This window comes from Mytilus trossulus, chromosome 9 (genome assembly GCF_036588685.1).
Source record: "Mytilus trossulus isolate FHL-02 chromosome 9, PNRI_Mtr1.1.1.hap1, whole genome shotgun sequence".
NCBI lineage: Eukaryota > Metazoa > Mollusca > Bivalvia > Mytilida > Mytilidae > Mytilus > Mytilus trossulus.
The window spans coordinates 52266756-52293111 of NC_086381.1; the positions used below are offsets into that span (position 1 = coordinate 52266756).

Here is a 26356-nt window from a genome sequence, read left to right on the forward strand (position 1 = left end):
TACTCATTGAAATCAGCTGTAAAAGGAAATTGGATTTAACAAAAAATATTTTTTTTATAGGTAACAAAGGATATTATATATTTATTGAGACATCAGCACCTCGTAGACCAGGTGATAAGGCCCGTTTGATTAGTCCTACCATTGCTGGTAACTTCCCTCAGTGTGTCACATTCTACTACCACATGTATGGTATCCATGTCAATGCTTTGAATGTTTACCTATCTACTGGGGACAACAGTAACTTGACTTCACCTATCTGGTCCCGAAAAGGAACACAAGGGAACCAGTGGAAAATGGGAAAGTTCCAGATTGCTGGAGATGCAACCACACAGTCTGTTACAAACGTAAGTGAAAAATAGCGTGAAAATTGTTAAGGAAGTAATGCTTGTTTTTTTTGTAATTTTATTGAATATTTTCTCCTTGCAAATGATATTTTATTTGTTTTCATGATTTAATTGACACTTAAAATTATTTAACTTTTACTTCACTTAACATTTGTGCAACCCATTTCTGATGTTTTTACACTATATTTAATTGCAGGTTGTATTTGAGGGTGTTAGAGGAACTAGTTATAAAGGAGACATTGCCATTGACGATATGTCCTTGACAACTGGTAGTTGTAGTCAAGGTTTGTTATCTCCCTTTTATCTTCATAATTTATTTTATAAACAAGTTTTATTTTGTATCAAGTTGATAATGTTTATAGTAAAAATTTATGGTCATGTAATGAGATGATGAAATGAATTAGATTAAGATTTTCAAGTATAAGAATAAAATTATATAAAAGAGGAAATTATAAATAATTTTTTTGAAATGATTATCTATGAATTTTCAGACCAAAGTTCAAGTTAATGACTGATAAATAAAGGCAACAGTAGTATACCGCTGTTCGAAATTTAAAAATCGATTGAAAAAGAAACAAATCCAGGTTACAAACTAAAACTGAGGGAAAAACATCAAATATAAAAGTGTCTTTGATATGTTCTTGTAAGTAAGTGTGATTTGAAGATGGCTAAGAAAATATTTGATTATTTTTTTTTCTTTAGTCACTCAAGCTCCTCAATCAACTCCATCCACTGTATCCTCACCTATCAACTGTAATTTTGAAAGCAACAAAATCTGTAACTACTTTCAAGATAAATCCGATAGATTTGATTGGACAAGGAGCACTGGATCTACCAGTTCTACAAATACTGGTCCCTCTGCTGACCACTCATATGGAACTAGACAAGGACATTACATGTACACAGAAGCTTCAGCTCCAAGAAAAAGATTAGATGCTGCAAAGTAAATATTTTTATCAATTTACAGAAACAAAGATGTCTAAATGTTTTATATAGGGGATAATTTGACCTATGATTAAGAGATGAGAAACTGCCAGATCACCAATTTTTTAATGTCCTTAATGGTGATAATTCCTTGTCATAAGTTAATGTTAAAAAAAATCCTTTTTAAAAATTTCATTAACATTTATACATTTTGCAGTAAGGCCACACCAATTTGATTCCTTGTTCGACGGACCCGCCCGCACCTATTTTTTTTAAAACAGATTTTTTTTATTTTTATTATATTCCCGCTTCCCGCATCCGGAAATGAAATCATGTCCATTTCCCGCACCGTTTTTTTGTAAATATTATATAAAGATCTCAACATTTGTTTTTTTTTAAATCACAGTCTAGGCTTTATATAACGATTTTAAACCTATCAGCACCCCACAACACTGTAAATATCTTCGAGAATATTTGTTTCAGCATGAAACCAATTAATTCCAAGCGGGAGTGCTCTGATATAAATAGAAATACCAGTACAGAACAAAACGTTGGTTTCTTTCCCCCTAACTTATATTCCCTATAAAAAAATGTTCGTTGTTAAAATAAAGTACAAAGAACTTCTGAAGGATTTGCCTTCAACTGCAATTATAATGTATGGTGACGGTCATACCCGCTGCAGGTTTGTGCACCTGTCCTGGTTGATTCAGAGACCTGTTGTTCAGCAGTTATCGTTTGTTGATGTGGTTCATTGGTATTTTCCCGTTTGGACTGTTGGAAATATAATTTATATCGTTGGTTTTCCTGTTCGAATTGTGTACAATACTAAGTTGTGGTCCCTTATAGCTTGCTGGTTGGTCTTGATCAAAGCACTGTGTAAAAGGCCGTACTTTGACATATGTTTGTTATTATCAGGTTGGGACCAACCCTCCCTCAGACAATGGCCTTGAAGGGGTCATTTTACCATGTTTACTGTTCAGTCTGTTGTAGAAAAGAAAATAGAAATACTAAGGATTTGTACAGTGCTACTATACAAAACCTTTGACAACTTAGAATCTTTTACTCAAAAAGAGGAAAAATACATTATATTTTAAACAACTTTTCTTAAAGAGGGATGGGTCCAATTATTTTGAATAATATTAAACTGTTAAAGTAAATTTGTGTTAACATGGTTAAAGTCCAGAAACAAATTCTGGGACATGTTTTGACCATTTAATACCAGATATTATAGTTCTTTGGGAAAATATAAGGCCTTTTGTACTTAAAGTGTTTTGACAAAAAAAAATTAATTATAACTTTAATATTTTGACCCCTAGGCCTCATAAAAAGGATATTCATAACATTAGAGAATTGTCTCATTGTCAGTCACACATACATAGACCAGATTTAATTATTCAAGTATTTCTTGTTGAACAGGGAAAAAATACTTCATAAATTAAAGAAATTCAAGGTACAAGTGATCAATCAAGTTTTAATATAGTCAAAACCTACTATTTTATGTTTACAAAAAAAAATTATAATCGCTCGCCTTTACTTTTTAAGCTTCGCCTCAAAAATTTGCAAATTAAATATTTTTTTATTAAAATTTTCAAATCGCTCGCTCGCCCCAATTTTTGGAGTCCAAAAATCCGTAGAACAAGATATTAAATTGGTGTGGCCTAAGGGTTGCCCAAAATTGATTGCTTTAGGGGAAAATTAGGCATGCAAATTAATTAATTGTGGTGATTCAGTTTCCTTATGATTGTGTAAGTATCAAAATTAATGTGAAAACATTACATTATGGCTGGTTAGAGTCTAAAAAAAGGGCCTCCAATTCTTGCCATCCATTTATTTCTGGAACAGCACATATAAACCAGATTGCTGTTCCATGGTATAAACTTAACCTCATACGAAGACTCTTTAGAAAGGTATTTTTGGTTTTTTTTGCTCCTTTCATTCATCAGTTTTGAGATGTAGGTATCTGCATCATGCTTACTGGAAAAAAAATTCACCAATATTTTTAAAAATAAATAATAATTATTTTTATATTGTTATCTTAAAGATGATATTTTTCAATTATAGACTATGGTCCCCAGTATTTCTGCCACAAAGTGGACAATGTTTGTCTTTCTGGTACAACATGTATGGCCGTAACATGGGAACAATGAATGTGTATGCTAACAACAATGCTACTGGAAGACCACAGCTAGGAAGACCAATCTGGAGTCTGTCTGGTAACCATGGCAATAGTTGGTACCAACAATTTGTCCAGTTACCCTTGGGAAATCCCATTAATGTAAGCAATTGAATGAAGAAGCCAGCTTAATGTAATTTTCTTGCCTTACTGTGGCCTCATTTAATTTTGTACCAATTTTCAATGATTGAGAAAATATTGAATTATTTAGGATATTTAAAGCTAATTTCCTAATGCATGTAAAGCGAAAGTTTGCTTGGCTTGCTTGCTTTGTTTGTATAATTGCTTATACAAGCTTTGTAAATAAGATTGACATCTTTAAACAATATATAAAAGCATAGTTTAACCTGTATACATAATATTTGAATTTAATTGGGTGTTATTCTAATGATTTTACTATTTAAAAATAAAGCAAGCAAGCTAACTAAAGTCTTGCTCTACATGCTTTAGGAAATTAGCTGTAAATTTGTAGTTTGACCGAGGTGCATAATTTGTTCTTTTCATTTGACAATTAATTAAATTTGTTGTACATCTTATATATGTATTTGGTACCTCCTCCCCCCCAAAATCAACAAACATTTGAATCCCTGGAATAATGCTGAGTCCACAGTTGAGCCTATCCAAACCAATCCAATAATGGAGCTTAGACCTGTAATAGACATTCATTCAGCTAACACAGGCTAGATTACATTGAAATGTTCATGTAAATCCTGATACAGGAGTTATCAGTTTACATAGTCTGAATGGACAAGTTCACATTCTGCATAATTTCAAAGTTTTGATTGCAAAATATCTATCTGTTACATTTGTAACAGTTTTTGATTTTTTTTTTGTATTCAAATTTCTTTTCATGGGTATCGATTTTTCGTGGATTTAGGAAACTTGCATTTTCATGAATATTTAATTTTGTGATTTTGCAGAAGTTTGCATACAAGCCTATATATAATTTGTTATTGGTTGAACATTTAATTTCGTTGTTCACCTGTAACCACTAAATCCACAAAATTTGGTATCCAGGGAATAATACTGATTCCACAGTATGGTACATAATTTATATTTGTATTTTAGATTGTATTTGAGGGAATAATTGGAACTGGTATAGCTAGTGACATGGCAATAGATGATATTCAACTGTCCACCAACTGTCCAAGTCCAGGTAACATTGTCATTAAGTTAGATACTATTAGTTAGACAATGTGATGAGATAGTGATAGTGTAATACATGACAGGAAAAGAGGAATGACCAAAAGTTTTAAACAATACTACACTAACATCTGACTCTTGCTTAAAAATAAGTTGCATAAAAAAATTGACAATCTACACCTGGGATTTTATGTAAAGACAATAATATTTTGATAACAATTTTAATAATTTAAGCCCTGAACCTCTTCTTTTTACGTATGTCTTTCCTTATGTCCCGACCTGTGTCTATGCCATCCTAAAAAATTATGAACATTGTCTTTCTTCAATATATGAACCTTGTCTATGCCTTACTTCAATACATGAACCTTAGCTATGTCTTCCTATACATCATTTGGAATTTTCACATTTTTACATAGTTTTGGCATTTCAGTAATGTTTGATCCTATGTTTCTGTTTGTGTTTTGTTTTCAAATTGGTACCCTTATGATGTTATTTTAACATTATTTTGGTGAGATGAAAAGTTTTTAATGAATTATGTCATGGAATGATGAAGTTGATTCTTGGTGTCTCAGCTGTCATGATGCCTTCTTGTACAGTTTTCCTAAGAAGGTGTCATAACAGTTGGAATATCTTTTGTCATAACAGTTGAAATCATTTTTTTCTTAACAGTTGGAATATTTTCTGTCAGAACAGTCGGAATATCTTTTGTCAAAACAGTTGGAATAGCTTTTGTCAAAACAGTTTAAATATCTTTTGTCATTACAGTTCGAATACTTTTTGTCAAAGCAAGTGGAATATCTTCTGGCATAACAGTTGGAATAGCTTTTGGCATAATAGTTGGAATACCTTTTGTCATAACAGTTGAAATCAATTTTGTCTTAACAGTTGGAATAACTTTTGTCATAACAGTTGAAATACCTTTTGTCATAACAGTTGGAATATGTTGTCTGTGTCATAACAGTTGGAGTATTTGGTGTCTGTGTCATAACAGTTAGATTACATTGTGTCATAGCAGTTGGAGTATTTGGTGTCTGTGTCATAACAGTTGGATTACATTTTTGTCATAATAGTTGGGAGTATTTGGTGTCAGTGTCATAACAGTTGGATTACATTGTGTCATAGCAGTTGGATTATATTGTGTCATAACAGTTGGATTACATTGTGTCATAGCAGTTGGATTATATTGTGTCATAACAGTTGGATCACATTGTGTCATAACATTTGGGTAACACTGTGTCATAACAGTTGGATTACATTGTGTCACAGCAGTTGGAGTATTTGGTGTCAGTGTCATAACAGTTGGATTACATTGTGTCATAGCAGTTGGATTATATTGTGTCATAACAGTTGGATTACATTGTGTCATAGCAGTTGGATTATATTGTGTCATAACAGTTGGATCACATTGTGTCATAACATTTGGGTAACATTGTGTCATAACAGTTGGAATACGATTTGGAATAACTTTTTTGAGATCTTTTGTTATAACAGTACTCAAAGATGTTGGATAGGATTGTAATTAAAGTTTTTATTCCTTATTTACATTGTCATACTGGAAAAAGGAAAAGATCTAAAAAAAAAAAATACGGCAAAGCTAAATACTTGCTTATAATATGTGATTTATTTTTACATTTCTATGTTAAGGGGGCTCGTGGGTCTAAATCAACTTTTTTTCCTAATATAGGATTTTTCTATTTTTTTTCTATGATTAAACTTTATTTTATACCAAATATAAATATAAAATAATAATATAGAGTCACCGTTCATTTGAGCTCACAATCTGCCTCTGAAAGAAGCATTTATTTTTGTTACAGTGACTTGCCTATAGGTGTTACTGTAAAAGTTTACCTATAGCTCAACCAGTTTTTAAAATTGTCAACACAATAGGGACATTTAAATTGACCAGTTGGTATTGTTAGATTTAAATCTACCTTGATGCTACCTGTAAAGATTTTTATTCACCTAACCCAAAGTTTCAGCATGCTTTTTTCCAGAACTTTTTCTTACCTAGGATTATTCTATTAAAAATTGATAGGGAAGAAAATAGTTTTTGGTTTTTATTGTTTTAAATCCCTGACATTTATGATTTATCAAATTTTTACCTAAATTCTAAATCAGTAAAAGATTAAATTAAATATGTATTACTATGTTTGAAAATTTAAACTTTATTTACACACTAAATGCTTCTTTAAAATTCTAACCCTTATACATAGTATTGTCCAGCTGCCAGTGAAACAAGAAATAGCTGCTCAGGTGTTTACAGTTTAAATTTTCAGAGGGATATGTTGTTCTTTTCTTCACATGACCCTTCAAGATTCTCATTTTGGATTATTATTTGCAATGTTTGAAATCTTTTGGTGTCATTGTGCATACAATATTGGATTTATTTGATTTGAATTCATTACTTAGATTTTTTATGGCAATTTTGCTTCTTAAAATGTGATGTGTTTTTTTCAAGATGTTATTGTCATGAAGGACATCAAGGAGGAAATAATTCATTCAAACTGTTCTGTGGGGCTTACATATGATGTTGTACATGTAAAATTCGAAAATAATTTTGGAGTAAACCTTGCTGTGTATTTTCTTTGAAATCTATTATAATATCAGTGGGACTTTTGTGCATAAAATGCTGTGTTCAATCAAGGAAATTCAAATTTTCATAGATGGGATTTAGTTATGTTAAAGATTAAACAAATTCAAAACTGGAATTCAAGTAAGAGATATAGTGCGAGTTCATCCAACATGTTTCTGTGACTTTAAACGTGATTTTAAAAACATTCATTATTAGTTTTGGGATCTATTACAAACTTAAAATGATATACCATTTAAATGGGATCTTTGAAATGAAATAAAATGTTGAATTAATGCAGTGGATATAGTCTAATCTAGTGATAAAGTGAAAAATGAAAGTAAAATATAATATTCCTAACGTGAGGAAATGTTTTAAGTGATTCATATGAAATTGGAAACAGTAATTATAAAATTCTGGATCAAATATTGTTTGATTTGGAAATTTATCATAGGAAAAGAAATAAAATGTTTACTGTGGATATAGTAAAATCAAGTGATATAAAGTAAAAATATAAATGCAATATTACAAAATATTTGTAAAGTGAGGACATCTATTTGGAATATAGTAATGGAATTGATAACAAAATAACAAGATTCTGCACCTGTTAAATTAGGTTGTATATCATGGGAAGTTAATCAGAATTTATACTATGGATTTAGAAAAAAATCTAGTGAAGTAGTCAAAAATGAATGAAATTGGGAATTATTTAAAATCTTTGGAATTCTGGATGAGATGTCAAATATTAGTGTTAAAAAGTAAATAAAATTGTTTATTCAAATATGATTTTGATGTTTCATAAAATGAGTGAAATATTACGACTGGATTATTTAGGGTATAGACACTGCTAGTAGTGGCTATACAAACATTAAGTTATATTTATAGCATAGTATTCCGAGTTAGACAAATAAACTTTCGAACGCGTAGCGTGAGAAGTTTATTTGGCTAACGAGGAAGGCGTTGCTATAAATGATTTGTGACATGAATGACACGCCCATGACAGTCCGTGCAAAAAAAAATCACGTTTGGCGCGAAAATCTATCAAAGCGCATGATTCTGAAGGTAGCGATGATGGCAGACGCATTCTCTCTACCCTTAGAGTCTCTACCAGATTGGCTTGAAATTGAAAATGTAGATACGGATGATTTGGTTCTCTCTCAGGTGTGTATTATTTTTTAAATTGAAATAAAATGATTTACGCTAAGTATTGTCATATTGAGGCACGGACCCCCCTTTTTTTGCCAAAATGTAAAAAAAAATGTTTTTATTTTTCCATATGTACAATTTACTACAATATTAAACTGATACCAAGTCCTAAAAATTAATAATCAGTCGATACCATGCCTTTTTCTACTATCTACAAGATCCCCAAGTGAAAATATTTGTTTTTACCTTGGGGCCCCAAAAAGGGAAGTTAATGTTCAAAATGCATGTGCTTCTAATCGTGAATCGGTAAATTTTTACTGTGATGTGATGTCATTTATATGTCCCAGATGGGACCTTTTTTTTGGAAATATAATTATTTCATTCTCTTGAAACGATTTTTACTATTTTGCAGGTTCTTCAAGAAGCCGAGGAAGACATGTCGTTAGCCAATGCGTCGGAAACAAAAGAGGAGAATATTAGACTGTCGCAAATTCATTCAAATATGGAACCATTTTATAACATGAGTGTATCACAGGCTGTGGATTACTACCACTTGGGAACATTTGAGCTAGGAGATTTCTTGCTAACCGACTTAAAAGATGAGGATGTCGAACCGGTGCGTTTTACCGCACCCGTTTTAGATGAGGATGTCGAACCGTTGCGTTTCACTGCACCAGTTTCAGATGAGGATATAGAAAAGCTGATATCGTCTCAAACAAACGCGAACACGAAAAAGAATACAAAGTGGTCTATTGGTGTTTTTAATGAATGGAGAATCGCAAGATCTAAACATGGCGATAGTATTGCTGACATACATAATTATGCTCGAAGCTGCCGAAATGAACCACTGGCTACAACGTTTCGTGATTGAAGTGCGTAATAAGAAAGGCGAGGAATATCCCCCCAAGTCACTCTATATCATAATATGTGGATTATTGCGCTATTGCAAGGACATGAACGTGAATGATAAGAACTTTCTTGACGAAAAAGACTTGAGATTTGTTACTTTCAGACGCGTCCTTGATTCTCGGATGAAAGAATTGTTATCAAAAGGGTTTGGAACAAAAGTTAAAAGAGCTGATCCTCTCAGTCTACAAGATGAAGAAAATTTGTGGCAAAAGGGGGTTTTTGGAATGACGAATTCTGTATCGCTCCAGCATACTGCTTTTTTCTATGCATGCAAACTTTTTGGTTTGCGAGGACGAGATGAACACCGTAATCTAGACTGTTCCCAATTTGAAATTGGGACCGACCAAATTGGAAAGTATGTGCGCTTCATAGGGAGGAGTACAAAAACTTTCAAAGGAGGTTTATCCCATCTTAGTCTGGATAACAAGGATATCAAACATTACTCCGAAGAAGGTAAGACATTTATTTGTAATTTCTAAATGGTTCTTTATGTTATACATTTATATAAGTAAGAATATGCTGTATAATTGCCAATGAGAAAACTCCACCACAGACCAAATAACTTGTATATAGAAGTTAGCAACTGTAGGTCCCCGTTCCATCTTCAACAATGAGCAAACCCAAACCGCATATATAGTCAGCTGAATAGCCATATTTGATTGCATTGTCAGTACTTTTAACAGTATGTTAAATATACTGTTAAATGTGATTTTCAACCCATTACAAAACAGGATTAAATAGATTGTATCCAGTTTTCACATGTTCTGTGCATGATAAGTTTTATTTGTTAATTGCATGTTGCTTTATTATTTAATATGTAACTATAAGCAAGTAATATTCCTAAGAATATTGTGTATTTGTGTATATTATATTTTAGTTTAATTTTTAATAATTTGCCGTAAATATAAAGTCAAATATTTAATGGACGAGATATTTTCGTCTTGTTTTATATTTAAATCATCTATCTGCAAACTTCATTAACTTTTCTATTACCATTGTAGGTCCTCGATGCATTGCTACACATTTTCAGAAATATTTCGAGGCGCTCGGTAATGACGGCATCTTTTACCGTAAACCACTCGAGGGAAATTCTGAGCAAACTATTAGATATGGAAAGCAGGCTGTTGGCATTAACAAATTGGACCTTTTCATGAAGGAAATTTGTCAGAAAGGTGGTATTCAGGGCAACTTTTCAAATCATTCAGGCAAGCGTACATGTGCGACTCAATTATACCAAGCAGGGATCGAGGAACAGGAGATAATGGGTAGAACGGGGCACAGATCAAATGCTGTCCGAACCTACAAAACTTCAAATGAAACAATACAGAAAAAGGTTTCAAATGTGCTTAATCCTCCTCGAGATGCCATCGAAACTGCAGAAGTATCCTTTTTCGAGGAAAATTCTAGTGATGAACCGACTACTGAAAATACGAGTGTGTTAGCCACAACACCGATGAAACGTCAACGGACCACACCAGAAATGCTTAAAGACGTTACAAATACTAAAGGGGTTGTTCAATTTTCAAATTGCAACTTCAACTTTCACTAACTAAGCTCTGCATTTGAACAAATTTTCATTTCAATATGTAATGATCAATTTTAGGTTTATGTTTCAAAAGTACAAAGAAAATTTGTAAAAAAAAATCGGTTCTATTTTGAAAAAATTAATGCGTAGTCGTTTCATTTTTTTGGTTGTCTGTCTGGCGGAGAAAACCTACACAGATTTAAAGATTTGTATTTTGTTATAAGAATTCTAATAAAATTGACATTTTTGTGTGTGTTTTTTTGTAGGCGTAATCTTTTCCTAAGGAGGCGGAGCTTACTCGTGCAATATTGGTTAAAGTGTTGTTGGTTATTTCATGGCAGTTTTCCCATTGAGTTATATAGGCCCATGTGACCTTTCATGCAATATTATTTGGTTGCTTCAATTTAGAGCATACATTTTGGTACGTGCTTGTCGTCTCTGTGTTATTCCATAAAAAGATCAAAGGAAAAAAGAAGATTCATGTTACAAGATGAAATGTAGTGCATTTAAGTCCATGCAATTTTAAACCTACTGCAAGAAAATATCATATATGATATAGTCATTCTTGTTTGGCTTGATCACTCCTAATATTTTGAATAACAGTAAAATAAAAATCTCTCAATAGAATAATCCTAGGTAAGAAAAAGTTCAGGAAAAAAGCATGCTGAAACTTTGGGTTTGGTGAGTAAAATTTTTTACAGGTAGCATCAAGGTAGATTTAAATCTAACAATACCAACTGGTCAATTTAAATGTCCCTATTGTGTTGACAATTTTAAAAACTGGTTGAGCTATAGGTAAACTTTTACAGTAACACCTATAGGCAAGTCACTGTAATGTCCCTTTTTTCTGTTGAACTAATAAGAGACATATATGTAAATAAAAAAAGAACTAAATTACAGAAATCCCTTAAATTTTACAATTATTTAGTTTATGAACAGCTTGTTTGAAAACCATAAAGGTCACAGATGAGTTAAAAAAGATATTTCAATTAAAACGTAAAAAAATGACATTTTTGCATCAAAGGGAGATAATTTGGAGCTTTGTCAAGGATATAAACATTTTTAAAGACATCTGTGGCCAAATCAAATCCATTAGTCTGGGTGATTTTTATGCCCCACCTACGATAGTAGAGGGGTATTATGTTTTCTGGTCTGTGCGTCCGTCTGTGTGTCCGTTCGTCCCGCTTCAGGTTAAAGTTTTTGGTCGAGGTAGTTTTTGATGAAGTTGAAGTCCAATCAGTTTGAAACTTAGTACACATGTTCCCCTTGATATGATCTTTCTAATTTTAATGCCAAATTATAGTTTTGACCCCAATTACATGGTCCACTGAACATAGAAAATGATAGTGCGAAGTTCAGGTTAAAGTTTTTGGTCAAGGTAGTTTTTGATGAAGTTAAAGTTACAACAACTTAAAACTTAGTACACATGTTCCCTATGACATGATTTTTCTAATTTTAATTCCAAATTAAAGTTCTGACCCCAATTTTCACAGTCCACTGAACACAGAAAATGGTAGTGCGAGTGGGGCATCCATGTACTTTGGACACATTCTTGTTTGTACCATATTATATAGTAATAACTAATAGTGTAATAAAAAACATTTTAATGAAAAAACAAATGTTTAATATTTTGCTGATTTTTTTTATACCCGCGAGCCTCCTTAAGTTTGTAATTTTTGGCTTAATTTATTATTATGAGTTTTGTTGTTATATCTTTTTAAGTTAGCCATGTTCAAATGAGTTTGTTTGATTGGTTTTCATTCTAATACTTTTATGTTATTATAATACGTATGGCCAACAGTAGAAATATGGTTCAAACACATTAATTTATTTGTAACATTTATATTTGTTTACAGGGGATTGTAACTTTGAGCGTGGACAATGTGGGTGGAGTAATTCCAAAACAGATAATTTTGATTGGATACTATTTAGTGGAGCTTATGGAGGCTCCAGACCACATCCAACAGGAGATCATACATATGGCGTAGGAAAAGGTTTGTAAAACTGAACTTAAACCACTGTAGCAGGTTAGGGGGAGGGTTGGGATCCTGCTTACATGTTTAACTCCACCACATTCTGTATGTATGTGCCTGTCCCAAGTGAGGAGCCTGTAATTCTGTGATTGTCATTTGTTTATGTGTTACATATTTGTTTTTTGTTCAATTTTTGTACATAAATGAGACCATTAGTTTCTTGTTTAAACTGTTTTACATTGTCCTTTTCGTGGCCTTTTATAGCCGATTATGAGATATGGCTTTGTTCATTGTTGAAAACCGTAAGGTGACCTACAGTTGTTTATTTCTGTGTCATTTCAGTCTTGTGTGGTGAGATGTCTCATTTGCAATCATACCACATCTTCTATTTTATATTGTATAAATGTCTGATACACAAATTTATAGTGTACTCACATTGATAAACCACTTGACAAACAACAATTCATCTATACATTAACAAATGATCCATTTTTTCGGAAGACATGTCATAAGTGGCAATTTAGAATATTTAAAATTTGATTTTATACACATTCTTCTTTGGAAGATAGCTTTATTTAGAGACTATGCAATGATGAATATTCATGAATTCTGTTGGAGAGAGAAAAAACTATAAGTAGTGTCTTTTTCAACATCAAAATTAGCAAACTTTATAAGACTACATTACCTTTGATAACATATACGACAAATTGAACCAAAGGTGATTCCTTGTCCATGGTACAGTGATCTTACTAGATTTGATATAATATGAGAATGCTATGTGAACATGAATTATAATTTCAGGAAATTACTTGTACAGTCAACTTTCTGGACAGGGACGAGGCAATAAAGCCAAATACATGTCACCTAACATGCAAGCTACAGGAGTCAATGGTCAATGTATGAAATTCTGGTTCCTGTTTTATGGCAACTCTGCTGGTACCCTGACTGCTACTGCCACTGCTGTAAGTGAGATAAAAAAATTATCAACTGCAGAAATTTTAATTCATTAGAAGCTGTACAAATTTAACAGTGAAATCAGAATGTGTTGCCTTTATCTTTTGATGTTTATTTTGAGGAACTGGTGATATCTATTAAAGGGTAATCCATTCACATCTAGCAGTGGAAAATTGTAAGCAATGTGAGTGTTGATTATCATTCTTTAGCAATGGCAGGCCCGTAGCCAGGAATTTCCAAGGTGGGGGTTTATTTTGACTCATGAACTTGACTTTAACAGTCACAATTTGAACAGAACGTTGACTTTAACTGTGCTTATTTGGTTTCAAAAGGGGGTTCATCTGAAACCCCCTGGCTACGGTTATGAATGGCAGTACCTTGCCCTTTTAGCAAACCAGGAAAAAACACCTTTTTAAGTTATGCTTCAAAATGCAAAAATCTAGGTGTGGATTTTGAAAAAGGGATTCCTTTGACAAGCCAATTTTTGAAGTGATATAAAGTCCATAAGACCCCAATGCAATCTTCCTCTGTAACTCTTAGATTCTAAAGATCATTTTTTAAATATTTTACAGAATGTAGTAATTATGTACACTTCAAAACTGATTTAATTTGTTTCAGGGTTCACTTTCAGTACCGTTATGGATTAGGTCATATTCTGACACCCCAGCTAAATGGCAATCAGGACAGTTTCCCATTATCAATGTAAATGGATCCTACCAGATAACCTTTACTCTCACTTCATCAGGAGCAACCAATAGTTATGTGACACTTGATGACATAACATTTACAACAGGAGGTTGTCAAGGTTAGTAGGATATGAACAATGATAAGGAAGGTCAAGGTTATATAGATTGACTTGATGATATAACATTTACAACAGGAGGTTTTCAAGGTTAGTTGGATATGAGCAATGATAAGGAAGGTCAAGGTTATATAGATTGACTTGATGATATAACATTTACAACAGGAGGTTTTCAAGGTTAGTTGGATATGACCAATGATAAGGAAGGTCAAGGTTATATAGTTTGACTTGATGATGAAACATTTACAACAGGAGGTTTTCAATGTTAGTTGGATATGAACAATGATAAGGAAGGTCAAGGTAATATAGTTTGATAGCAAGGAGGATTAACTATATTAAAGGTCAAGGTTAGTTGGATATGAACAATGACAAGGAAGGTCAAGGTATTACAATTTGATAGCAAGGAGGATTACCTTTATTAAAGGTCAAGGTTAGTTGGATATGAACAATGACAAGGAAGGTCAAGATAATACCATTTGATAGCAAGGAGGATTACCTATATTAAAGGTCAAGGTTAGTTGGATATGAACAATGACAAGGAAGGTGAAGATAATACCATTTGATAGCAAGGAGGATTACCTATATTAAAGGTCAAGGTTAGTTGGATATGAACAATGACAAGGAAGGTCAACCTAATACAATTTGATAGCAAGGAGGATTACCTATATTAAAGGTCAAGGTTAGTTGGATATGAACAATGACAAGGAGGGTCAAGGTAATACAATTTGATAGCAAGGACAATTATCTGTATTGAAGGTCCAGGTTAGGGATCATAGATGTATTCTTACGAGGAAGCTCAGAGCTTTTTCAGTAGGCCCTTCTCTGCAGTTTATGTGAAAATAATTATCATGATCAATAACGATGTCAATCAAATCTACACCACTTCTATGTTTTAATAATTAACCTTTAATAGCATATTAAATGTAAACGGTTTTGTAAGTGTTTATTTATTCCTGGCGATAATTTATTTACTTTCACTATAATTCAACAGTTTAGTAGGTTTTGGAAAAAAAAAAATCTCATAAATTCTTCCCTGCTACAAAAAATTATATGGAAGTAATAAAATCAGGAACATGTAGATTATTTTTTATTAAGATAAGTCTAGATATATTATTTTTTATCATTTTAGTGATACCAGTAGATGCTATGTCAGGAAGTACCTTGCCACCAGTACCCACGGTAACAACAACAGTAGCACCGTCTTCTGGTTAGTTTACTTTCTTTTCCTGTCCCACAATATTGTCTCTGATATAGAGCATTGCATATTGAATTGAAACTTTACTACTATTGAATAGATATAAGAAGATGTGGTATGAGTGCCAATGAGACAACTCTCCATCCAAGTAACAATTTAAAAAGACTGTATGTCGACTTTAATTACCTTTTAGCTAAATTTTTCATGAAATATTAGCAGTTGGACATCAAGCAAATTTCAAACAATTAATAAATCATCAGTGTTTCTGTGTTATTAGATGCTGATATTTACCATGCATGTTATTTAAATTATTGTTCAATATAAACACATTGTTTGTGGATCAGTAAAATTTTTATTGTGAAAACTTATATTTTGCTAACACTTTTTCATCTTTTATTGTCAAAAATTATGTTTTGGTTGATTTTTTTTCACAATCATCAATTTGTTTATCAGTAAATAGTTCTGGACTTATTTATTATGATGATGTTTTCAAAGTTTAAATTTTTTTGTATGCATTGAACCTTTTGTTTTAGCACCATCCACATATGACTGTAACTTTGAGCAGGATCTATGTAGCTGGTCCCAAGTGACTAATGGAGGGGACCAGTTTGATTGGACACGTTTCCATGGTAGCACTGGTACTGCTGGAACAGGACCTGTTACTGATCACACTACAGGCACTTGTAAGTTATTGCCTCAGAAAATACAGTTGCTTATTAAAAATATGAATTAAGGTGGACCAGCAGATATAATTTTCTATTATTTTTCCTAATGTTGATTTTACCATGTTTTTTTTTAATATAATAAAAATAAAATTTTGCAGCCAAGATTAATTGGGTATTATCCGTATAAAATGGTTTTAAGAAAAGATTATCATTAAAATACATATGATTGGTCCTTTTGACTAAATTTTCTACTTGCACACAGTAAAATAAAGCAATTTTATATTAGTAAAATATACTGTAGATAAATTATTATTCTTTGAATACCGATTTGCATGGAGTTTTTGGGTACAGAGAAACCTTGAATTTGAATTCTCAACAAATTGTAAATTTTCTGCAGAAATATCTGCAGATTTTGGCAAAACCACTAACTCAAATGCAAATATCCATAATTTTTTTTCCCCTCAGTTCTTGAAAATTGGTACACACAAATTAAATGAATACACAATGCAATATATAATACATTTTTTAACAGCTGCTGGATATTATATCTATATTGAGACATCTAATCCACGCAGACCCAATGACAAAGCTCAGATCGTCAGTGCAAATATTGTAACCAAGACAACAAAATGTCTGACATTCTGGTACCACATGTATGGCTCAAATGTCAAAGCACTGAACGTATACTTAAGATTTGCCACAACAGTAGGAAAACCAATTTGGACACATACTGGTACCCTTAGTAACAAATGGTACCAAAGCCAGGTAGATATCCAAGGAAATGCTACATACGAGATAATGTTTGAAGGTGTCCGTGGAACTAGCTACAAGGGAGATATTGCCGTTGATGACATCACTGTAAGGGAAGGATCATGTGCAGGTTTGAAACTTTTTGGATTTTTTGTTTTTTTATTTCTTAAGAAATTTAAGATACAATCTAATTTTATCTCGAGAACAATTCTCTAAAACTTATTTTATTTCCAGATCAGTACTCAGTTACTAATATGTCATAAATCACAGAAAAGTTAAACACTACTGGATAATGTCAGTAATATTACCATATGATAATTATCTTGATCCTCTTTAGCCATGGCGTTGTCAGTTTATTTTCCAATTGTGAGTTTGAATGTTCCTTTGGTAACTTTTACCCTCTTTTACTGATACATTTTTGTACAATTTTAATGATAGTTGTTCAAAAAAACATTTCTTTAAGTTATAATGCCTTTCATATTTTTATAATTTTTTAGGTACAATCAATGGAGTATGTACATTTGAAGATACTCAATTGTGTGGTTATACTCAGGCTACGGATGATGATTTTAATTGGTCAAGAAAGAATGGAAGAACAGCATCAAGCAGCACAGGACCATCAAATGACCACACCTATGGAACATCAGCAGGTCAGTTTATATCTTACTTGGAATCTATCAATTAATATTGAAGACTTTATGCATTTTTTTAATCAGTGCATGTTTATAATCATGAATTATTTTTTACATTTAGTGAAATAGCTATAGTGAACTCAAGTTTTTTTTTCATGTTTGGAAAAATTGTTATTTTAAAGACTTCATGCATTTTCAAATCTGTGCATGTACATATTCATGTATAAGTTTTACATTTATTGAAATAGAAAACACAACTCTCGAAAGAAAAAAAAAATCTGAAAAAAGGTATTTAGGATAACATTGAATAAGCTAAATGGTTCGTTAATGAATTCTATAGATGATTACTTATTTCACTAAGTTTAAATGTTATGTAATAGTATTTTTTTCCTATCTCCAACTACAGGATATTATGTATACATCGAAACTTCTTCACCAAGAAGATCAGGTCAAAAGGCCCGTTTGATAAGCGGTACCAACCCAACAACTTCAGGGGTGTGTTTGACTTTCTGGTACCATATGTATGGACGAACAATGGGAACATTAAATGTGTATGCCATGATAGGTGGAGCTTTAGGTACACCTATTTGGTCAAAGATTGGAAACCAAGCTAATAAATGGCAGAATGCTCAAGTTACTGTCTCTTCACAAGGATCCTGGCAGGTGAGGTTTATCTTGCAGTTTGGATAACTATTTTTCTGTTAAAATGCACTTGTTCCTATTTGATTTCTTAAAATCTTAGCTTTTTGAATTATTTATCTTCATTTATCTTGAGACTTTGATATTAGGAATAGCAATTTAAAGTGCTGTATTTTTGGGTGTTTTTTTTCAAGGTGCATTTTACGGTTTTTTGTCATGAATAAATGAACTGTATCCTTTTTTCCCCCATTCTATGAATACTTATAATAAATTATTTTTTAAACATTTTCATCAGTTTGAGGAAAAAGTAAATGTAAAATAAGAATTACTAGTTTAATAAGAGATGATTCAGTAGATTTTTTTTTTCCTATTGTAGGTTGTCTTTGAAGGAGTTATTGGAAATCCAGTGTACAGCGATATTGGTATTGATGATGTCCAGATTACCCAGGGTGCATGTGGTAACCCTGGTGATTGTGATTTTGAAAAAGACACTTGTAATTGGGTAAACACAAATTCTGGTGATCAGTTTGATTGGCTGAGACAAAAAGGACAAACTTCCAGTACCAGAACAGGACCAAATTATGACCACACAATAGGTTCTCTGTTAGGTAAGGATGGTAATTTATACTACAAGTGGGTTCTCTGGTTGCCTAGTGGTCTTATTTGTTTAACTACTATTTCACTAGCTTGTCTACTCAGAGGTTGCAAGTTTAAATCCCGCATGAGGCAGATGCATTGACTAAGATTTTCAGTTTTCAAATCGAAGGTCCATGGGGCTCTTCAGCTTCCTCCACCAGTAATACCAAAATAAGTAGCAAAATAGTGTTAAAGGGGCATTAAACACCAATAAAAAACTCAATCAATTATACAAACTACTTTTTTGTTGCTCTTGCCGCAGAAGCCACTGAGGCGAGATTTATTTCTGCTTTATAGTTTTTTTCGTCATCGTAAGTTTCAGCTAATTCTTGGATCCAATTAATTGAATAATCTTTGTAATAGCTAAACTTCAACTTCGAATAAAACATATACTTACTTTGTAGGTCACTACATGTACATTGAGTCTTCAGCACCAAGAGTCAAGGGAGACAAGGCTTGGCTGATCAGTACCAGTTTCCCATTCTCCCAGAACGCAGCTTGTATGCAGTTTTGGTATCACATGAGTGGAAATGGAGTCGGTATGCTACAGCTTTCTTGTTTACTTGCTTTAAATTATTTAAAACAAGTATAAGTACGCTTTTGTATTTCTAAGAAAGTTAATCAACACTTTACATGATAAAATTAATCATTCTGAAATCCAAACATCTATAATAAAATTATATGAAGGGATGACAGACAATCATACTTTAGTTTTATAAGGCACCATTACTTGAACAACATTTTTTACATTAAATTTTGCTTATCATTTTTAGCAAAAAAACAAAACAATCAATAAAAAATCTTCTTTTGTTAATTGACAGTGGCATTTTTAGTGTGTCTAAGATTTCCTTTAGTTTATATATGCATTGATGATGGATATTTGAAAAGGGTCATGCAATCTCTATATATATAGTTTCTGAAATAGCCCAAAGTTATGTTAAATAACTTTTTCTTTTGTTCCAGGAGCTTTAAATGTTTATGTGAATGATAGTGCTTCCAGGACATGGCTGTGGACATTATCTGGTGACCAAGGTACACAGTGGGTTCAAGGTCAAGTGCCTATCCCCACACAAACATCAGCATATCAGGTAACTTTTTCTTTAATGAAATTAAGTCTGATATTTCTATTCCAATCATCTGTATAAAAAAGAAGATGTGGTATGATTGCAAATGAGACATCTTTCCACACCAAACTTCACAGAAATTAACAGGTCAACCGTACAGCCTTCAACAATAGGCAAAACCCATACTGCATAGTCAGCTATAAAAGGTAAAAAAATGACAAATATAATTAAATTCAAATGAGAAAATTAACAGTCTAATTTATGTACAAAATAATCAACAAAATTCAAATATGTAACACATCAACAAACGACAACCACTAGATTACAGGCTCCTGACTAATATATACTGTATAAGTAACTTATTCATGTGATTTAGGAACATATGTTAGTGATTTAAAACATTTCAAAATGTAAATATTATATTTCTTATTTCTGAGGTTTTTTAGCAGCACTGTTTGTAGGGTAGATATATTAACACATCAACTGAAAATAAGAATAACAAGTAAGAGGAAGGTTGACCTATCTTAGACCCCCCCCCCTTATTAATAAAACTGGGTGTAGTCCTTTGACTTTCCAAGGGCTAGGTCATTATGTTTGCATTTCCAATAAGTTTTACAAAATGAAAAAAAGTGGATAATTGTTATTTGATACTTACTGTAAATTTGTTGAGTCGTTCTTAATGTTATGAGTATATATCTTTATTATTACAGCTAACATTTGAAGGTATAAGAGGAACAAACTACCAAGGTGACATTGCCATTGATGATGTCACAGTCACACAATCATCTTGCGGATGTAAGTAACTGTCTCCATGACAACAAACAAACTTTAAGTTCCAACATTTACCTCTATCATAGTATGAATTTAGAATTTCAAATGAGGGGCCTCGGTGGCAAAGTGGTCAAAGTAGTTCTGCTACTGTAATTACTAGGCAGTGAACACTGAGGTTGTGAGTTTGAACCTCCCTCTTGCAGGTGATTCATACTCCAATGTTAATTGACTAGGATTGTCAGTTTTCCTATCGAAGGTCATTATTTTCTGCAGGCACTCTGGCTTCCTTTACCAATAAAAACTTGCCATCACACAATAGCCCAAAGGTAGTTCTTAGAGGTGGCTTTAAAACATTTAAAATCATATCAAATAGTATTTCAAATGTGATTGATTGGGAAAAAACAACACATGTTTTCATTTTAGATTTAAAACAATATATAGTGGAAGAAATCCTGCTGCAGTAAAGATAGTAATACTTTGATATGTTTGTTTTGACATTCAACAATTTCACAGGAGAAACTTAATAAAATTACTGACAAATATTGAATAAGGACTTTAAAAAAAAGAATTACTTTTCAAAGTCAAAGATAAAGCAACAAAAATAAGTAGATGTATAATTGCCAATGAGACAGCTATCTACCAAAGTTCAAATGAAGTTGATGTCAGCAATTATAGGCAACTGTACAGCCTTGGACGATGAGAAAAAATCATACTATATAGAAAGCTGTAACAGGTTATGACAAGACAAAATATGAAATGATCCAATAAAGAAAATAACACCATAATTTATAACAATTTACGAAAAAAATTACCAATTATCACAGATATGAACAAACAGCAACCACTAACCAAACTGCCCTCATTAATATTATTGATAAATGGCTACATGAAATGAATAATGGAAATATCAATTTGGCAGTCCTCTTGGATTTTAAGAAAGCTTTTGATGTTGTTGATCATGAAATTCTATGTAAAAAACTTCTAATTTATGGCTTCCATGAAGATACTGTTGATTTTTTTAAATCATATTTGAGTGAAAGAACACAGCAAGTACATATAAATAATCAGTTTTCTGAAAAAAAGTTTATAAATTTTGGTGTTCCACAGGGCTCAATACTTGGTCCAATTTTGTTTGTTTTGTTTATAAATGACCTTCCATTACACATCAAAAACTGCCATACAGACCTGTATGCTGATGACACAACTATGCATACATCAGGAAAGACTATTGCTGATATGCAATTAAAAGTACAAGATGATCTCCAATGTGTTGAAAAATGGTGTCATGAAAATAGCATGTTCATAAATTCAGAAAAGACGAAATGTATGGTTATAGGTTCAAGACAAAGGCTACGTTTAAATCAAGCAGAACCAGTACTAACTATTGAAAATAATATTCTTAAAAAATCGTCAATTGAAAAACTTTTAGGTGTTAGAATTGACTCTAATCTGTCCTGGACAGGCCATATTAATTACTTATGTTCATCAATTTCATCTAGACTTTTTTTACTCTCTAAAATCAAGAAATTTCTAAATATTGATCTAAGAAAATTATTTTATAATGGTTATATTCTCCCACTGTTAGATTATTGTTGTATTATTTGGAGTGGTTGTGCTAAAAATGAGCTAGTCAGAATAATAAAATTGCAGAAAAGGGCTGCAAGAATTATTTTAGATGCTGATCCACTTTCATCATCAGCTCCACTGTTTAAACAGCTTGGATGGATGACAGTAGAGAACAGAATCTCATACCACAAATCAGTTTTGATGCAGAAATGCCTTAAAAATGAAGCCCCTGTATATCTAACCGAAAAATTTAAAGAAATGCCAGAAATAAAGCAATATTGTTTGAGAAATGCCTCTTGCAAAAATTTACAAATTCCAAAAGCCAAAACAGAGCTTTATAAAAAATCTTTTATGTATTCAGGATCTATTTTATGGAATAATTTACCAATATCCATGAAAAAATCAACATCAAGTACAAGCTCATTAAAAAAAGATTTAAAAAATTACTGGTTGGAACATTAAGAAGCTGTGTTTTTTATATGCATAATTATTTTCACACACTTACTCAAACTTGTTATTGTTGATGTTATTACTATAAATATATGTCATATGTGAATTTGTAATTTTTACCTGTTGTGAAAATTGTATACTTCATTTTTTATTTCATTATTCATGTATGTGTGTCTGTTTGATATTTTGTAATTGTTTGTTATATTTCATTGTATTTCATGAGGGCCTCAGGGAAGATTAGCTTTATAGCTAACTGTGTAACCCTCTTTAAATAAAGAATTATTATTATATTATTATTATTATTATTACTAACCTACATGTGTGTTCTATTTTTAGATAATCCAGCAAATGCCAATCCAAAGATAGCACCAACAACAACACCTCTACCAGCATCGACAACTAACCCTCCATTTGGTATGTAGTGTGTATGTCATGTGATGTTGGTTTCATTTGATATGTTTTAGATTGGGAGTTTTTGATGATTTATGTTGAAGACAAGGGAAATGAATTTCAATGGTTAAGACAAGCGATGATAACAAGAAGCTCTACACTAATATAGATATAAAACATTAGCAATCTTTAAATGTATTAGAATTTAAGTTGTTTTTACTACCAATCACTCTGTAAATTAAGAAATTATTGGGAGTTTTTCAAACAATGCAAACAGATGAGTATCTCAGTAATAAGAACTCATATTAAAAATTCGTTACATACATTTGTTTTCATATTTTTCTGAAATTGCAATGAGTAATCATTCACTTTCATCCATTCTTTAAAAATCACAATGATAAATGCGTGCAATGATATATGAATTAACATTTGTTTGTTTATATAAAAAAAGGAGGAGTAAACGTAGTTATTTCTTTACAGTATCCCAGTCTGCATATGATTGTAACTTTGAAAGTAACCTTTGTACCTGGACCAATTTAAACGATGATAAATTTGATTGGTCGAGAGCTCAGGGACCAACTGGTTCAAAATTAACAGGACCAACAAATGATCATACTACAGGAACAGGTATGGTATAATAAAGTGGCTCTTTTTCCATTTTTCCATCAAAAGGTATGATTATGAACAATGGCTAGATATATATAATGTAATTTTGATATGTTATAATAAATGGCAGAATAAAAATAAAAACGAAAAAAATGAGACAAAATTTATGTGATTTCATAGAAATGTTTACATAATGTACGTAGTATTACATGTAATTTGAAAATTTTTGATGCTATTTTTACTTGTCTATGATAGATGATGGTATGCCTATAATTGCATGGACATATAGTTGTTTTTCCTTCTGATGAAATTTTATCACATGTTATTCTCCCCCACAAAAAAATATACTAACTTTTATTGATAATTCACAGGTCAGGGATGGTACATGTATATTGAAGCATCAGCCCCAAGGAAATATAATGATAGTGCCCATCTGGCATCGGCCAATGTTCCAGCCAATCAGCAGCAATGTTTACAGTTCTGGTATCACATGTACGGACCAAACATCAACATGCTCAATGTTTATATAAAGGTAAAGGTATTGGGGTAGTATCACAAGGAATAATTTTGATTTAAAAAAAAACTAAAAAAAACAATGGATACTTGCACAATATTCTTAGACATTTCTTGGTCAGTCAAGTTTTTGTAATGAATTTATCACATAAGCAATCCCAGGTTAGAGCAAAGATTTATTGATTTATTTCAATAGTACTGTAAATTTAAAAATTAATGTGTGCATTAATTATTGCAATTTTGTTGATGTAGACTTAAATGTGATTTTAATTTTTGTCGATATTAAGGAAAATTCTGTGTTATTCCTAAAAAAAATAAAAAAATGCAAGTTTAAATCATTGCTACAATAACCCTGTCTCATTTTTCGCAATGATAAAAACGTCGCAATAATTTTTGAATTTACAGTATTAGGGATGTACTTAGGTGAGGTTAGGTAAAAATTAAGAAATTAAGAAATTAAAATTGATACTATAAGCTGGTAGAGAATTAAGGATAAAGATAAGCAAAAAATATTGATAGATTATGGACCTCCTTTTCGAGATATTTGAGACTTAACATATGGTGGGAAAAGGCTGAACCCGACTTTTGCCTTATATTTGCATTGTATTATTTTGGTCTCAAAACAAAAGGAAGAAAATCAAGAATCTTTTAAATTTTTGGTAAATGACCTTTCATGAGCTATTAAGTGTCATGTGAAAAAATAAATGGGTGTTATGGGGCAAAATATTTTACATTGTATTGTATGGAAAAACACAAAGGAGTCTGAACATTTGACACAAATTCCAAAACCTCACCTAAGTACATCCTTAATCTGTTACAGTAGTCAACATCCCTTCAGAGTTGATTACATTTCCATACCTTCTGTGCTTTACCATTCATTTCTGATATTAGGTTATTGCGAATCTTTCATATTAAATCTATCACAAAAGGAAGAAATTCTATTTTGAATTGACCCCAATATATTACATATAAGTATGACTGATTTCAATATGAAAGGTGCAAAGAAGAAATGTGTTTTTATACAATTTGAAATCAATAGAAAGCTTGTAGTTAATGGGAACTGTTAACGTTGAATTTGAAGTCCCTAGGAACTTTCAAAATGAAGTTAAAATCATTTGATATTTTGATTATTAAGTCACAAAATTGTTGAGGGGGGCATGACCTTTTTCTGGACGTCAGGATCATGTATATTTAAGCTTGGAATTTCAGGATTGATCCTTTCAGGATCCGGGAATTCTTTTTTTGTCGAGCCTTCGACTTTAGTCGAAAAAGCGAGACTAAGCGATCCTACTTTCCGTATTTTACTTTTAAATGGGCTTAGATTTTCTTCCAGTTAATATAACTTACAGTTTGCAGCTAAAGTTTTCAAAACATTTATATGATTCATTAACTATCCTAGATTTTTACCAAACTTGGACAGAAGCTTCTTACAATCCAAAGATAGTATCAAGAGGATTTTTTTTATTGATTTTTTCCTTATTTTTGTTGAGCCTGCGATTTACAGCAAAGTAGGCGAGACACTGGGTTCCGTGGAACCCTTACAAATTTTTTTAGAGTATATAAGGATTTTTCATTTTTTTAAATTCAGGACCTTAGGATTTCATGTTTATAAGCCCTGGATTTCGGGATCAGGAGCCCTCCGACCCCCCTCATTGTTGTCATAATGAAATTTAGGTGATTTCTTTTTAAAATTGATCTGCATTATTCTTATGGGATTAAAATTAAATTTACAACTTCCTTTGTAATATTAAATGACAGCTGACAATCTCATTATCCTATGTTTAGATTGGAAGTAATTATGGCAATGCACTATGGACAAGACAAGGTACTCAGGGTAACAGTTGGAAACAAGGACAGGTTCAGGTACCAGCTCAGACATCTCAGTACCAGGTAGTGTTTGAAGGACTTGTGGGAAGAAGTTACCGTGGTGATGTAGCTATTGATGATGTCAAAATGATAGCAGGAGCATGTCAGGCAGCAGGTATGATAAAAAAATGAGGAATAATCGACAGAGGAT

General features: G+C 32.0%; 2 protein-coding genes across 2 annotated transcripts in view; both read left to right on the top strand.

Moving 5' to 3' along the window:
- Positions 1-26356, top strand: part of LOC134684746 (MAM and LDL-receptor class A domain-containing protein 2-like) — a 160945-nt gene that overhangs the window by 49601 nt on the left and 84988 nt on the right. Inside the window, exons 62-82 of the mRNA XM_063544053.1 lie at positions 70-344; positions 541-628; positions 1047-1287; positions 3330-3543; positions 4510-4597; positions 12590-12727; positions 13508-13668; positions 14279-14465; positions 15592-15669; positions 16191-16334; positions 16855-17202; positions 17570-17722; positions 18111-18367; positions 18720-18951; positions 19384-19518; positions 19943-20067; positions 20754-20838; positions 23167-23244; positions 23701-23847; positions 24198-24358; positions 26125-26320. Coding sequence (XP_063400123.1) covers positions 70-344; positions 541-628; positions 1047-1287; positions 3330-3543; positions 4510-4597; positions 12590-12727; positions 13508-13668; positions 14279-14465; positions 15592-15669; positions 16191-16334; positions 16855-17202; positions 17570-17722; positions 18111-18367; positions 18720-18951; positions 19384-19518; positions 19943-20067; positions 20754-20838; positions 23167-23244; positions 23701-23847; positions 24198-24358; positions 26125-26320 — 3531 coding nt within the window. The remainder of the gene's footprint in view (positions 1-69; positions 345-540; positions 629-1046; positions 1288-3329; positions 3544-4509; positions 4598-12589; positions 12728-13507; positions 13669-14278; positions 14466-15591; positions 15670-16190; positions 16335-16854; positions 17203-17569; positions 17723-18110; positions 18368-18719; positions 18952-19383; positions 19519-19942; positions 20068-20753; positions 20839-23166; positions 23245-23700; positions 23848-24197; positions 24359-26124; positions 26321-26356) is intronic.
- LOC134683095 (uncharacterized) lies at positions 9258-10980 on the top strand. The gene is made up of 2 exons (XM_063542172.1): positions 9258-9661; positions 10210-10980. The coding sequence occupies exons 1-2, from the start codon at positions 9331-9333 to the stop codon at positions 10755-10757; spliced, it is 879 nt and encodes a 292-aa protein (XP_063398242.1). The 5' UTR covers positions 9258-9330; the 3' UTR covers positions 10758-10980.

What these genes read in the sequence shown, in the direction of transcription:
- LOC134683095 (XM_063542172.1), top strand. Translation starts at nt 9,331, where the DNA reads ATGAAAGAATTGTTATCAAAAGGGTTTGGAACAAAAGTTAAAAGAGCT. An exon ending in CAAACATTACTCCGAAGAAG is followed by an intron (nt 9,662 to 10,209) that starts GTAAGACATTTA and finishes TTACCATTGTAG; the next exon opens with GTCCTCGATGCATTGCTACA.